General features: G+C 47.5%; 1 protein-coding gene across 4 annotated transcripts in view; it reads right to left on the bottom strand.

Moving 5' to 3' along the window:
• The window catches only part of LOC121345784 (protein phosphatase Slingshot homolog 2-like), a 99,249-nt gene that overhangs the window by 14,422 nt on the left and 69,070 nt on the right, over nt 1–15,757 (bottom strand). For all 4 annotated transcript variants that reach the window (XM_041423000.1, XM_041422999.1, XM_041423002.1 and 1 more), the window contains 9 exons: nt 13,533–13,601; nt 12,710–12,775; nt 11,494–11,688; nt 9,806–9,899; nt 9,550–9,678; nt 7,419–7,465; nt 5,906–6,052; nt 5,113–5,313; nt 93–936 (listed from right to left, as the gene is read on the bottom strand). In XM_041423000.1, coding sequence (XP_041278934.1) covers nt 93–936; nt 5,113–5,313; nt 5,906–6,052; nt 7,419–7,465; nt 9,550–9,678; nt 9,806–9,899; nt 11,494–11,688; nt 12,710–12,775; nt 13,533–13,601 — 1,792 coding nt within the window. The remainder of the gene's footprint in view (nt 1–92; nt 937–5,112; nt 5,314–5,905; nt 6,053–7,418; nt 7,466–9,549; nt 9,679–9,805; nt 9,900–11,493; nt 11,689–12,709; nt 12,776–13,532; nt 13,602–15,757) is intronic.

Here is a 15,757-nt window from a genome sequence, read left to right as displayed (position 1 = left end):
AAAATCCCATCCACAGCCACCCCACAGCAGAAAACAGCCCAGAGATAGGGTCGAGCAGCAGTTCCTAAAAAAACTGAGCAAGTTATTTTAACCTTTTGCTGCTCTTCATCTGTGGAAGAGTCATCGGATGGCTGAGGAGAGTTTCCAGGGCTGTTTCTTCGAGCATCTGCACCCCCATCTGCAGCAGGTGGCACTTCCAGCACGGGCACCCTGGAGACTCCATTCCTCCCAGCCCCTTGCTCCTCTGGCCTGGAATGGGAGCAGGTTCGTGACCGGCTCTCCTGAGAGAGCTCCACAAATTTCTCCAAAGCACTGAAGAAATCAATCCTGTCTGTGCTGAGGTCTGTCACTTCAGGCTGAGGGTTCTGTTGGAGGCCTAGGGAATTCTGGTTTGGGGATTGGGGGAAGTCTTTTAAGCATGAAGTGAATTCTTCCATGGGAACCAAGTGCACGTTCATATCAGGCTTAAGGGCATCTTTTTCTAGATCATCCACTGTCAGATCAGGAAACTCTGTTATTTCCAAGGGGTGCTGGAGCTGCATTAAGGCCTCAGAAGCACGGCAGTTGTCAGGGGGGACAGAGTCTACACAACACCCTGCTGTACAGCCATTGATATTGTTCAGGTTCAGCTTGTCCTCCATCTGCTCAGTGTGGAAGTCTCTGCAAGTAAACTCTAAGTGGATCCTTCTCTCCTTCACACACACGTCCTCGATCATGTTTGTGTCCTCTGGGAGCTGCTGCTCCCTGTCCAGCTCAGCTGAGTAGATGGGAGACATGGGCTGCTGGTTGTCATTGGTCTTGGCCTCTGAGATTTGGTCAGCTGAGGTGGTGATCTCCTTTTTGTTCAGCTCCAGCCCAGCCTTGCAGATGGGCTCGTGGTGGTCCGAGAGGTCGCTGTCCGAGTGCGAGCGCCACAGTTTGTTGTGCCGCTGCTTGCTGCAGGGAAGGACAGCAAAGGAAAACAGTGAGTGATTTCTACGTACCACAGCCAGATCCACCTTGTTGTAAAAGGACACAACCTACAACAGAAACTGTGCCAAATGCTGGAGTCACTGACCACAGCTGCGGCTTCACCTGAACAGCTCAGGGCCAGACTTGCTGCTGGAAAAGTTGACCCAGTAATGAGCCACTTTCCAGGAGCTGAATTCCATGGCGCCATTCGGCTCCACACAGCCCTTCCCATTTCTCAGCGGTGTTGGATCTGTCCTCTCCACAAATGCAATGTTAAACTGACTGCAGAATTTGGTCCTCCTTTCTCAGCCAGCATTTTTCCATTTGCTAGCAGGTGAGTGGTGACCACAAGAGAGAGAACCCCTTGTGGTGGACACAAGCAAGGGGTGGACACTGAATAAAGTCCAATTTCCCTTGTGGTTTCTTCTCTGAATAGCTTCAGTTATCAATAACTGGCTCTTGTAACCGAGGGATAGGGTGGGATGAGTAGAGGTGGGTGTGTGCAAAAACACACAAGACATCCTTAACAGTAAACACACAGCCCAAATTACCACCCACCTTCCACAGGAAGGAAGCTCAGAACTCCTCCAGCTCCTGGAAAGCCCCTTTAGGAAATTCTGAGCCATCAAAAGGCCAAATAACTGCCAGTGGCATTGCATCACCTTCCTCAACTCCACCTGCCAAAAATCCCAACCCATGCACCTGGGCTTACAGAGAGCACTGCAGGCAACTTCTTGCCATGAAATGCCAGAGCTAGCCCAGGCTGCCAGGGTTTGCTGAGTGGCCACGGCCACAGGGATGTGTTTCCACCCATTGCCCCTAGGAGGAACACAGAAACCACAAAAACCTCCTTGGAGCTGCAGATCTTGCAAAAACCCTCCAGTCCCTTGCTAGCATGAGCAGGCACTCCCAGACACATCCAGTGGCCACGGTAAGTTAATTAACAGACGGTACTGAGCTAATTACCATGTGCCAGTTCAGTTGTGGGTGCCCAACAGCTAAGGAAAACAATCCATTGCAGATTTAGCTTTCCAACCCTATAAAAAGTGACAACCTTCCCGTGTGACACGGAGCAGAATCAGGTCCTGTCACAGGAGAGGAGGGTCAAGATCAGAGCCAAAGGCACTGTCCTGGGGTGCACGTGCTCCATCTCCAGTGGGTTCTGGAGCAGTTTCACACTGGCAGGAGAAACAGGGTTCTCCCTGAGGCAGGTTCTTGCTTAGGCTCTGAATGGAATCTGACATCTCTGCTCATACAGCCTGGGGAGCTGCTGGTGTTTTCTGAGGGCACTTCAATGCTCAGATCCAGCTCTCTGCTGCACATTTGATTTTGAAAGTAAAAATTACCCTCCAGTGTGAGCAACTGGCACGGATCTGAGGACCAAACCAGATGTCAAGCACCACTGTGCTATCTTCCAATCTGACACTTCCCCAGTCTGACAAGCTGCATGAGGTGCAGGTCAGAGAACAGGAGCCCACTTCCCTTCCCAGAGCCCACAGCCACCTCTTGACCTTCCTGGGAAACATTCCTGGTGCTTGTACCCACACCACCTTTGGACCAGGGGCCCCCCACACCTCCCACCAGCTCTCCAGGCTTGGGTATAAAAATGCTGTTGCTTCACAAGCTGCACAAGGCACAGGAGATCCCAAACACTGGTTTCCTGTGACTTATCTATAACTAATAACAGAAACAGGCCTGGCTCAGCCTTGCTGTGTTTATCAACAGAGGGAGGGGACAGTTTAACTAACCCCAGGAAGTATGACAGTCCCAAAGAGCAAAACACACTTGTTGTTGTGACTAAAAGCAGGCAGGGGGTTTTCATTTTACAGCTGGAAAACATATCCCAGTTGCTATAACCCCAGCACAAAACCGTAACTGGATAGTGTGAGCACATGGCTGCCCTCACATACCTTCCCCCTGAAACTGGAGCAGTCACATGAGTGTCAATCTGTTGGGGGGTTTTTTGTTTTTGTTTTTTTTACCTGTCCTGGAATACTGCAGCAATAAACAATGCAGCAAGAGGGCAAAGCTAAATAACACCAAAAAAAAAAGGGGAAAAAAAGCAGTTTGAAGCTGAGAGAGGAAGTGGATAAAGAGGGACAGTCTCTGCAGCATGGAGGGGCCATTCCTTGCTTCAGTGAAGCTTCATTTACTGCAGGCTTTTTCATCCTACACAGATGTAACACACTGCTCTTGCATTTTTTAAAGCCTCACAAGTAATCCTGTTTGTGCCATTGTACAGGGACTTGCAGAGCAGGGTAGGGCTCCAGTGGAAGGGAGGCCACAGGCTGTAAATGGTGACACCAGGAAAGATATACCTCCAAAAAATAAATTACTAAAAGACAGGGAAAAATAATCCTTAACCAAAATGTTTGTACAGGGTGGCTTTGCAGGCATGTCACCAGCTACCAGACTGGCAGATTACTCAAACCAACTGCTGGGCTCAGGGCTGGAAGATATGAGATACCAGCTGCTCCCACACCAGAGCTCCTCACAGGTGCTCACCAACCTGTTTGTGTGATTTTCACACCTAAAAAACTACTTTTTCTCCAATCTACACCAATGAGACATATTTTCCCAGTCTACTCAATGTACACTACACTGGTCAGGGCATCTCTGGCCCAGAGTTAAGCACTGACACTGACCTTTACTAACTGGTGCCAGCAGCATGTTTGGTGTCACATGAGGCACTGAAGGCAGGTGTGGTGTCTGTCTCAAAGGGTTTCAGTCCAGCAGGGCACTATTTTTTTAAATTGTCTATTCCACATGATCTGTCTTGAGACTTGATACTACTTGGCTGCTTTTTAGAAAGAAAGAGGGTCACTGTAGCAGGCAGGGTTTGGGGAGCAGGGGAGAGGAAGGATGGCAAGAGCTGGTGGATGAAGATCCTGTGGGTGCACCTGGTCAGGGAATAAGGTGGGAGGAGCCCTGAGGTTGTTTACTTGTGCAGAGAGGGAAAGAGGAAGCACACTCCAGCAACAGGGGAGATCAGACCAAGGGTTTGGTGTAAAAATTGGGAATCCAGGCCTGGCCCAGCAACAAACACAGTCAGGCTGATGGGAACAGGTGGAGAGCAAAGGAGGAAGAAAAAGTTATTACAATGAAAGGGAATGGAGGTCTTTGCAAGTAGACAGAACTGACATGAAGGGACAGAATCAAGCAGAGGACACAGGTAAGAAGTGTGCCCTAAAGACAGTACACAAATGACAGAGCTGCTGTAAATAATAGCATATAAAATACATATTATTTACAGCTGCTGTAAATAATAGCATACATATTTACATATTATTTACAGTCCAATGGCTGGACTCTACCTTAAAGCTGTTTTCCAAACTAAATGATTTTACAAAAAGCAGTCATCTCCCAATTGCACCAAAAAGCTTTGAAATGTACTATTTACTTTGGTCCAAACCTGCTAAGATCACCTCCTGTGGCAGGAGGCTCAGATTGGGTAACTCTGTTTGCTGCAGATCTGCTCCCAGGCAAAGCACACCAGGATCCCAAACAAAATACCATAACCTGGCAAAACAGAGTATCACTACCTCCTTCCTGCTGGTTACGTGAAGATATTGCTTAACACAGCCTAGAAAACATGCAGTATTTATGTCTTTTTGCTAGTCAGGTGATTGGCTTGGGATTACAACACACTTGCCCATACCCAGGCCCAGCTCCAGAGCAGCCTCAGGACTCCAGGCAGGAATAAACACCACTGTTGCAATGCACAGAACATCCTGTCCCCTCCCCTCACACCAACACTTACCAAAGGGATCTAAATAAAACCAGACCAGCTGCTGAGGAGGGGCATGTTCAACAGGGAACTGTGAGGAGACAAAGCGAGCTCCCTGCCAAGTGATGTTACAAGAAACAGGGACATCATTTATCTCTGCTGGAGCCTGCATAGCTCTGAATGCTGCACCCAGATAACACTTCATGGGATGCTACTTTCCAAAAACCAAACATCCTAGAAGTCCAACAGCTTCCTGACAGCTCCTGCTTACACCCATTTTCCCAGGCTGAGCTAACCCTGAACGCAGAGCGCTACCTTTCCTAAGAACCCGAGCTTGCACAACACAGCCATACAAGCTCTGACTAAAAGAATGGAGTCAACCACTGAAGTGTGACACCTCAACATGGATAACCAGCATCAGTCCTTCCACTCACCTGGCCAGCAGGATCCCTTGGTACTCCTCCAGCTGCCGCATGAAGCTGGGGTTGGGCTTGGTGACGGTGCGCCGCTCCTTCACGTAGTCGTACGCCCTGTCCAGGTTCCAGCCGTATTCCTTCATGGCATAGGCAATCACCGTGGATGCTGAGCGGCTCACCCCCATCTTGCAGTGCACCAGGCACTTAGAACCATTTTTCCTGAAGAGGGAGAAAGAACAAAAGAGGATTGCTAAACAGAAAACATCTGACAAGCTTAAGAAAACAGCAACTTCTTTGCCAGAGAATTACCAAACATATTTTCAACACTGTGGCCACAGCTGGAGTCTGGGATGTGATCTGATAATCCAATTTACAAACTGGAGCAAGACACACAAAGAAACTGAAGAATAAGGTCTTATTAATACTCCTAAGAGATTTTGTTACAACAGTTATTCTGAAGCTGTTATTGCAAAGTGGAAAAACACAGAGATACAGGAAAACCTCTGAAGACTTAGTGTGGCACCCTTGAACTCAGCCCAAATTGCCCACTGGCATCAAGCCATATTCCAAGTGAAAAGAGAACCTGTACCACAAACGTGGTGTCACAATTTAGAAACACATCCCAGAAAGATACACAGCAGTTCAGAGCAGCCTCTAGCACAGAGATGCTCTTCTACTGCAAACCACAAAATGAAAATGCTGTGATGCTAGGTAGGCAAGGAGGAAAATCAGTTAAGAAAATCAGCAGGAAAACAAAATGCTTAGTATATATCTTCTAAATGGGTGTGTTGTGTTTTCTGAAAAGACTTACTTTGCCTTGGAGATGAATTTGTAGGTATCATTCCAGTAAGCCAGAAGATCTGTAGCTTCTTCATCATAAACCCTGATATTGTGATATTCGAAGAGCCCAGGGAAGAAATTATCTATTTCTCGAGTCACATTCAAAATGTACCGTACCCTGCATGGGAACAGCAGGAGAAACACAGCCAGTTCAGAGAGATGTCCCACTGCTACACTGCAGCCTTGCCTTGCTTTGCCAAGGGCATTTGGAAATGCACTCTTGAACAAAATTCCAGGGAAACCAGGAATTAATGCAAGGAAGCAGCAGCTAACACAGACAATAGGTTTTGCTGGGCACTTTAGAGCCTGATGACAGAGACCCACGGATAGAAACTTCCTCTGCACAATGTCAGGTCACACTGCCCACCACCTCTGCTCTACATGTCAGCAACACTTGTGCTACAGGGGCTCCTGCAATTAGTGTTTGCACACCTTCTCCAAGCCCCTTTGTGAATCTCTCCTCCTGCTGCACCAAAACCACAGGAAGACTAAGCCTCCCAATAACACCAGAGCTAAACAAACACATGAAACAACTACAGAGAGATGTAACAGACAATGAGCCACTGGGGAGGATTTATTTCTTATCCCTAAATTTTCTGGAAAGGAAACTGCTAGAGAAAGCGTGTGGTATTTATGTACACAGCACTCAGTATTTTTAGCCCTGAGGGTTACTCGTAAGATGCTTATGAAATGCACTCATGCTGGGATATCAGGCAGAACAAGGGAACTGCAAGAAGGTGACATCCCTTTTCCCAAGCAGGTATGAGATCACTGGCAGTCAAGTAGGACCTGTTGGACTCGAGGAAATCACAGCAGACCCTGAGCTCACCAAGAAGAGTCAATTTTGCCAGGCTGAATTTCTGAGGTACAGAATTACACTATCAGTTCACCAGCAGGATTAGTTTTTTCCACTGGTTTGGCACAAATAAGCCATACCCATGAATAATTATTTTATTGCACAATCTTGGTGCTTACAACCACCTGGTCTAGAGAAAGGACAATCTAAACTTGAAAAGTAGAAAGGGCAGGAAACAGAGGAACCCATTGGTGGGGTTCCTACAGGACTTTACTTCCTACTGGGCCCCACTCAGAGGAACAAATGCTCTTCTCCACATTTTCCTTCCTGCACAGCCTGGAGGTCTGAAGTGCCTCTGTAATCAGTCCAGAACTATGGGCTGGGGCCGAGGGCATGGAGCCAACTATGCAGCATCCAGTTCAGTAATTGCAGCTTTTTACTACTTATAGCTATGAGCTTGCTGCCTTCCTTTGTTTGCCTTGGGGACATTAGTCAAGGTCAGGGTAAGATCCTTTTACATTAAGGTGCCTCTGTGTGGGACAAGGAGTTTGGAGAAAGCAAGAGCTTGTTTGGATTTGCAATCCCTTAAATAAGACTCAGGTTACACAGCAGCTATGGAATAGAGTTTGTTGCATAGGAAATTGTGGCCAGGCTCTTGCTTTTAAGCTGATGGCCTGAAGCTACTCACCCTCTGTTCTGCAAATCTTCCAAATTGGAGGCATTCCATTCTGAGCCCTGCAGGGAAAACATGCAAAGGGACACATCAGGCAAAAGGAAGGCAAGGCCAGGCACCTGATGGAGGGAGGGATAGTCACCAGTGAACCAGAGGAGGAAGCTGACCAGCCAAGGGTTGGAGAGCTGGGGGTCCTCTGAGCACAGGGGTACACAAGTGGTAACCAGGACTGATGCTCAGCACCTTCTCTCACCCCATTAATCACATCCCTTCTGAAACAAGAAGCAACTCTGCCAACAAGAGCCCAGCTCTGTGTGTTGGCACTTCCTGCAAACCGCTGACAAATCAACCTCAGCAAGACAGGACCACTCCACCCTTTCCCTGGAGGCTGCTGCCAGTTCTGTCCCCCAGAGGAGAAACTGCCTGCATTTAAGAACCATCCAGGTGCTGTTTATACACGAAACACCCATCTCGAACATCAAAGGCAGCAACACCTAAGCTCACTTGGGTTATACCTCTTCTCCCCATGTTCAAAGCCTGTGTGAGCAGAGAAATTAAGACATTTAACCCTGGCTAGGTAACCCTCTCCTCTGCAGCACACACAGGGCCTCCAAGCTGCTTGCTTCCTGCTCAAACACAAACCTGACTGGGAACAAAACCACTCAAAGGCTTCCTTCAAAATTTAAGGTGCACAAGCTCTCTGCTTCCCTGCCCTAAAATGGCTCCCAAATGGAAAGATGATCCAGATGAAGATGATTGATTATATTTACCAAGGCCCAGACTCAGTTTAATGTTGTCTCAGTCAAGGAAGAACAATTTAATTCAGGCCTGGGAACCATCAGTTTCCACAGGTAGGGAGAACAATGCTGCAGGGGTGAAAGCCTTTTCTCCTGTCCTTTGATCCACAATTACCAACATTATCAGTCCTCTTATTTCCTGCTTAGTTCTTTTAGCACTCCTCAAATGGGATCCCACAGGGCTCTTGCCTCCACATGGCAGGAAACAGCTCCTTGCCCTTCTGAGCTCTCACCACACAACCCTGCCTTGCAGCACACAGGCTCCTGGGTGAAGCTGGTGCCCAGCCCCAGCAGCACAGCTCCTCACCACAGCAGCTGCTCTGCAAACACTTTTATTCCACAAATTAACCACAGCTCTTCTTGGTGCTGCCTGTAAGCCTTGTTTGAAAGTCTTCTCCCCATTAAATTAACTCAGAGACAAGACTCCAAGCCCTGCAGTGCATCCAGCTGCCTGTAACAGCTTTTGGCCAACACCATAAGCCTGTAACAGGTCCCTCTCTCTCCTTATAACACATAATCTGCAAAAAAAATCCATTAAATTGTAGGTACTTCCAAGTTTCTTGGCTCTACCCCAACATGATATCCTGGGAGTGCTCACATTAACACAGACCATCCCTTCTGAGCCGGAGACTGGGAGAGGCCCTCTCCATTTGGAAGGACCAGCTGGTCCAAGAGGAATGGCTTTGTTTAAAGTTGAGCCAACCTCACAGGCTAGACAGCCCAACCAAACCTGTGTCCATGGCTCCAGGGCTGGGAAATCCAGCGGAGCGCTGACTCACCAGAAGGAGCTGCAGTAATTAAGACAGGCCCCAGCAGCAACTAAGCAAGCAAAACATTAAACAGCAAAATGTTTATGTTTCCTTAAGTGACTTATCTCCAGGATTCTTTGTTACATTACTCTGTTCCTCCTGGATCACACAAACTTAAGAGCTTTCCATGTTAAAAGAGCATCACTCCATCTGGGTGTCACACAGCTCCCCTCCCTCTTTGCTATGTTATGTCTTCCCCAAACACAAGAGCTTGGCATGTGGGTACCCTGGACAGTTAAAGCCACAAAACTGGTCTTACACCAATGGAAACAGTCCTGAGAAACTGTTAGAATTAACACCTTGTCCCTTCCATCCATTAGGTACAGGGTCTACAGCTTGGTGCTACGTGACAAAGTTCAGTACAACCAAAAAGCCAAGCTGCTCTTGTTCACTACTGTCTTGCTTAAGAGTATTTGATCCCAGGATCAACCAACCTTTCCTTCAGAATTCCTTCAACTTCCTCCAGAGGCCCCTGTGTCAACCAGCTCATAGTGAAAAGTGTTAGGAGTGTTTACTTTTGTATTCATTGTTAAGACTCACCAAAAAGACATGATCAAATATCTGTGTGGGGCTGTCCATCTGCCCGAGGATCACTATCATTTCATTGTCAATGAATTCCTTGAACTCCCGCAGGTTACACACCATCTGCATCTCCAGCTCCGTGCGTATCTGCGTGGGTACGAGGGACACAAGGAAGTCATGTGAAGGTTTTGTTCTGGCCTTTCTTCATAGCATGAAGCACAGAGCTCTTTAGATTGCTCAACAGCATTTCCAGTGCTGCACCCTCACCACTCACCTCTTTTGAGGTGATGTTCTCCAAATCTTTCTGCATCATGATCTCCCTTAATTTGGTCTTAATCAGCCGTTCCGTGCGTTCCCGCTCAGTTGGGCTGTCAGAAGAAAGCAAGAGAGTCACTGGGAGAGAAAACAAACTGGATTCATGACACTTTTAAAATAGTTATAGACTGTATACTCTGTAGAGTCTCAGACTCTCACACTACTTCCCCCAGGCATGTCCTCTGGAGGGAATTCAGGTGACAGTAAAGCCCAGTTTAGATTCACAGTTGTATATGAAAGCCACCAACTGAATGCTCCTAATCCATTGTAGACATCCAGAGAGCCCCTGGTATTTGGTAAAATTTAAATTGGGAAGGCTGCATTATACCCTCTGGAGCAATATCTAAGCCTCTCCCTACCTTTCTTGGAAAGGTAACAGCTCCAAAACTCCTTACATGGAGAGACGAGGGCAGCTAAGCCTCTGCATTCCTCCCGCCTCTGCTGCCAGGGGCCTTATCACCAGCTGCAAAAATAGCCTGAGTAACACCAGGGGAAGCTGCAGCAGAGCAGCAGCATGGAGCTGGCCCACCCAGCATCTTTACCAAGGGACCCAGCAGTGACATGCCCCACCACCTTTCCCTTTCTCTGGAAGGCTGCCAGGCTGGGGAGGGCATGGATGTTACAAGTGTTCAACTGGTGGCTCACTAATAAAAATCATGGAAGTTCCTGGTCCTTTTAACCTCATGCATTATTTCAGGATTCCATTAAGAGAATGCTGTTTAAGTGTCCCAAGGAAATCATTCAATTTCAAGGTGCCACCAGGGAAAGGGTGGTGGGTTAGATAAAATTTATATATGAAAAGCTACAATAAAATAATAATCTGTCAGCCTGCCAAAACTTTTCAGCCACCCGCCTGGTACATTAAAAAACAATCAAGTGTGAAGGCTTGTTCACAGCTGAACAACTGCTCAGCATCATTATTCACTCACTAGACTCCAGCAACAGGAAATATCTGGAAGCATAAATCAACCAAAGGCACTATTGCTCTGGGAAAGCAGCTGGGGCCACTGAAGTGATTATAAAATGGGCAGGTGAAAACCCTCACACTTGGCACCACATCTGGTCACAGACTACCTTTCAGGTTACATGGTATCAGTACCATCAGCAGTTACTAACAACCGGGGTGGTAAACCTTGAATGTTGATACAGCCAGTAAATTTTGCCTTTCTGAACTGTCTACCCATTCACCTGAAGTCCATACATAAACACTTCACTTTACAGCAAAAGGAACTGGGTAAGGATAAAAAGACCATGTTAGCCTAAACATGTGCTCAGACACGTGCCAGTGTAAGAGCAAAGTCCAGAGAAACCTGTTCCTTCCAGGCCTGGAACAAGAGTTCAAAACCAGCAGTGACAAGGCTGAGGTACACCACACCTCACCAGTAACATGGGACTTGCAGAAGCAAAGGTCTGCAAGCAAAGCCCAAGGTAAACAACTAAACTGAAAACAGAGGCTGGAGGAGATGCAAGGGAGCCCCAGGAGGGCTAAACTTCCATTGCTGGTGTTTACCTAACCAGGAGTCCACTTATTACACGGAACAGGAAGCCTCTCCTTATTAATACTTAATTAAAAGCAATCTCTTGTGGAAACTCTCTCCTCATTTGGGGACAGTCAAACACTGGCTCAGCAGAGCCAGCCCAACTTACACATCTGTGAAGAGGGCGGGCGAGTCGGGCCGGTGGGACTGCACATCCTGCATGGCATTCCACTCGTTGACTGACGACTGGTCAGAGTTGATGTGGCTCTCATAGTAACTGACCCACGTGAGGAAGAGGCTCCCTGGATAATAATTGTTGCTCCGTGCCACTTCACAAGCCTTATGCAAACTCTGCAGAGCAGACCTAGCGAGGGAACAATACTTGTAGGTTTATCATTTTTTCCTCAGGCTGGTATCAAGCACTAAGCAGCAGCCAAATCCAGGATGCTGCTCATGTCCCATCAGTTGATACAAGCCCCTGGCACCGTGCACCAAGCTGTCCTGCAAGGCTGTGGATTCCCACACGCTGCCAGAGCTTGCATGTCTTAATTGGAGCATGCCAGAACAAGCCTGGATAGCAGTGAAGGTGCCCACCATTCAGAGGGCAGAGGCACCCGTGTCACTGGTTCCAAAATCTACTACAAATACCCAAGCCCTAAATAAGATGCACAGAGTTTGTATCCAAGACAGGGTGCTGACAGCTCCTACTGTGCCATCAGCTGTCCTGTGTGCAGGGCAGGGACACCCAGGAATCAGACATGCACAACCAAGGGCTCAGGACTGCACTGAGATGTTTAGGTGTCTGCCCTCTCTCACTGCACGAGGGATGTCAGAAGTTTCTTCAGCTGCTGCTGGGAAACAAATCCCCCTCTCCTATTTTTAGCTTATTTTAAATCTTTGACTGGGATCAGAAGGATCCAGGTCAAAATCACTGGGGTGACAGCAGCATCGCTGACAGGCGATGTATTTTTGCAATGCAAAGAAGCTCGAGCCAGAAATACTTTCATGATCACTACATGAACCACCCTAAAAGGAAAGAAAAATGCAAGCAGCTTCTCTTTCCTCTATCACAATGAACATATCTCAAAACATTTCAAATATATACTCAAAGCAATGTGACTTTGGGCTCAAAGCAGCAACCCTTTGCAAGGAAAATTACCCTATTCCTTCCTGCCCTCAGCTGAGACAAAGCTGCTGTACACCAGCACCTACATCTCATTTTTCCTTTGGTACCAAACTTCCTTCCCTGCCTCTGAAGGAAACTTCTAGCTGCTCAAGTAGGTCTCAAGATCACAGTAACGTAAAGCAGCACCTGGTTTTTAAGAGTTTAGCAGCCAAAACATCTGGAAAAAGGATGAGTGGGACAGCTTGTAGTAAGTACTTACCACATTGCCTGTACAGACACGGGCTTGAATATGTGCACTCTGTTATCTGTTGATACGCTGAACCCTCTGGTGAAAAGAAAAAAGGCAAAGTAAAAATGTCTCCCAAAAGTCACTTTTTAGTTAATAACTGATAGTCTCAGCACATTAGAACAGCAAAGGTCTAGCCTATGCATACACTGCTGAGTTCAGCTAGCAAACAGATCAAAATAGCACACTAAAAGCTCTAAGATAACTTCTTTAAGCAGCTGCTGTTTGGGAACGAAACTAAGACAGTGGGACAGTGCTGGGCTGTGCTGTTTACCTTGGCAACACAAATTCAGTGCCACAGCTGGGAGCAAGAGTCCACCTAAAGAGATCCTGGGGCAGCTACCAAGGAAAGAAAAGTCATTCCATGCACTGCACTGGACAGCCTGAGCAACTGGCACAAACAGGAGTCTGCAAGTCAGGTGTCTATTTGGCAGAGAAACATCATTCTTGCTTTATATTGGGCTGAGTGCTGCCTGCTGCAAGCATGATGGAGGAACACATAATAGGATCCCTTTAAGGAGCTTTCACTACACACCCACTCTCCAGTAAAAGCTCCTTTACTCCAGCTTAAACACACACATAAGCCACTGTCTCAGTGCATGTTTATTCACAGATAAGTCAATTACTGGTGTTCCCTGCCACAACCACTGTGACTGAGGGCCTTTGAGCCTACTAACCCGATACAGGTCAACAGAGGAGGGCTGCTGGACCTGTGAGAGCTCTGCAAGCACTGGAATCCTTCCCCACACACCTTGTTCTAAGTTGCATTAATACAGAACACACAAAAGGCACTCACCCATCCCCATCCAGGTGGATCAAGGTGTCACTCCAGAGCGGCAGCACCAAGCCCATCGTACAAGTGCTACTGCAGTGAGAAAGAGAAAGTCAGTCTATCTACTACAGCACCATGTTATTATTCTAATTTCATGGCAATAGTTGCGTATTTTTGTATTCATTAGGAAAAAGAAAAAGAAAAATCCCATTGTTGCTTCAGAGACAAACAGGGCCAGTGTTGTTCTACAGGGGCCTGGCAAGGATCACTAACCAGATTCAGGGCACAGCACTCTACTTTCAAGCAAGCTTGAAGGGTTAACACACCCAAGGAAGAGCAAACAGGATCCAAAAACACTGAACTTTGTCCAGAAGGTCAGAGGGGGCTCACAGTCTTCACTCAGCTCAAGGCTTTCTTTACAGATTAATCCCTCTCAGGCTCAAGAGGTTTGGTTCTAGCTCTGATTTTGCAATCCACAGCTTTATTTTCTTGTTTGTCCCTCAGCCACAGCTGCTGGGGACTGGGAGCAGAGCAGTGCAATAGCAGGATGACTGGCAGCATGGCAAGTTGGCAATCTCAGCCTATCACCTGTGGCTGACTCCTGACCCTTCTTCGCCCTCAAGAATGATCACAACAGCCATCCCATACAGACACCTCCTGGCAATCCCTCTCCTCTCTCAGATGCTTTGCTCTCTTTGCCCTCACAGTCCCCCAAGATTTCTGTAACGCTGAGCAAAAAGCCAAGTTAAAAGCAGAAACCAAGCGATGGAAAAAAGGCAGGGGCAGGGGAACCCAACACAACCTCCTCCATGTTGTTAAATTAAGAGCTGAATCTCATAAAGCTGCAAAACTGCTCCATAATCAAAGCAGCGTCTTGAAGAACTGAATTCAACTGCCTCCTGCTCTCATGTTTTGCATGCTGCTCCCAGATTTCCACCAGTTCCAGCACACCTGCCAGACTCCAGCTTAAGAGAAGAGTGGGAAGAGGGAGAGACCAGGCTTTGGAGGGTCAGACAGGGAGCCCTGGAAATGCACATGCCTGGTGCCCAGCACCAGGAGACACTGCGGCACGCAGCTATTTCTGTTGACAACATGAGATGAGCTCATGGAAAGAAGTGTTTTTAAAAGGCTTCCCAAGGTGGCCGGGGTATTTTTAGTGATACTGTTCAGCGAGCGCTTATCAGAGACCATAGCAACAAGTCTACATGGAGTTATAAATACCGAGTGGGCTCGGGGAGGGCAGATCACAGTGACCATCCAGAACCCCAGGAACTCCAGCAGAAAGCTAAAATGACCCTGCTATGTTATTAGAGACTGAATACCAGTGAGCTCTCAGTTATCAAAGGTGGCTGCCCTGGTACATCACAGCCAAGTTCCAAGCTCACAGCAACCTGTGCAAGGACAAGTTATTCTTGCCCCAAGGCAAGAGCATCTCTGAGTCACAGCTGTGCACACATGTGCAGAGACAGGAGCCAGGGGCAGCATCAAGCTGGTCCCCCATTTTAGCAGGCATCACCCAAGCTCAGCATCCAAACCAAGCAGGGTGGCTGCTGTGACTAGCAGGCAATATTTGGAAGGCAATTTCTTAGCCAAATAGTTCAAAAATATTTTCTAGTGATCCTACTAACTACCTGGAAGTAATTTATTCCAACTAGTATCAAAAGCAAGACTCATTCCTGTAGCAGCTGTGCTATGAGTAAGCATGAGTATGAAACCTTCCAAAACTGAATATCCAGCTGATTGTCTTCTAATAGAGGCCAAGATTTACTTAAAACTCTTTTTAAGAGAGCCATGTGAGAATATCCAGCTGATTGTCTTCTAATAGTGCCTCCATGCCCTCTCCAAAGTGCCCACTGTGCTCTTCTAAATGTGAAGCTTCTTCCCCTGAAGGTGCTAGGTTGCTGTCACCTGACTTACAGTCTCTCCTGCAGTAAAAGCTGCTTCCCAGGCACATTCTGCAGCCTTGTGGAAAGGTCAGCAGGAATTTAAATGAATGAAGCAGAAGCACTAAACCTTGATGACACACTGCTGCCTGGGGACAGCACATGGTGTGCAAGACCTGCCATCACCAACCCTGACACTGCCATCAGGCCTTTGTGCCATGACCTTGGCAAGGGACTGCCTGACAGACCCTTTCCTATTACCTATTTTCCTGAATGCTGAGATCCAGCTGCCCAAATTTCAGCTTTTTCTTTCTTTGCACGAAGATTGTCCCTGTCTCTGGTGAGCAGGTGCAGGGCTTGGGGACC

The sequence above is a fragment of the Onychostruthus taczanowskii genome, unplaced genomic scaffold (assembly GCF_017590055.1).
Source record: "Onychostruthus taczanowskii isolate IOZ18803 unplaced genomic scaffold, ASM1759005v1 scaffold75, whole genome shotgun sequence".
NCBI lineage: Eukaryota > Metazoa > Chordata > Aves > Passeriformes > Passeridae > Onychostruthus > Onychostruthus taczanowskii.
The sequence above is the reverse complement of the archived record's forward strand: the minus strand, read 5'-3'. Positions and strand labels throughout refer to the sequence as shown.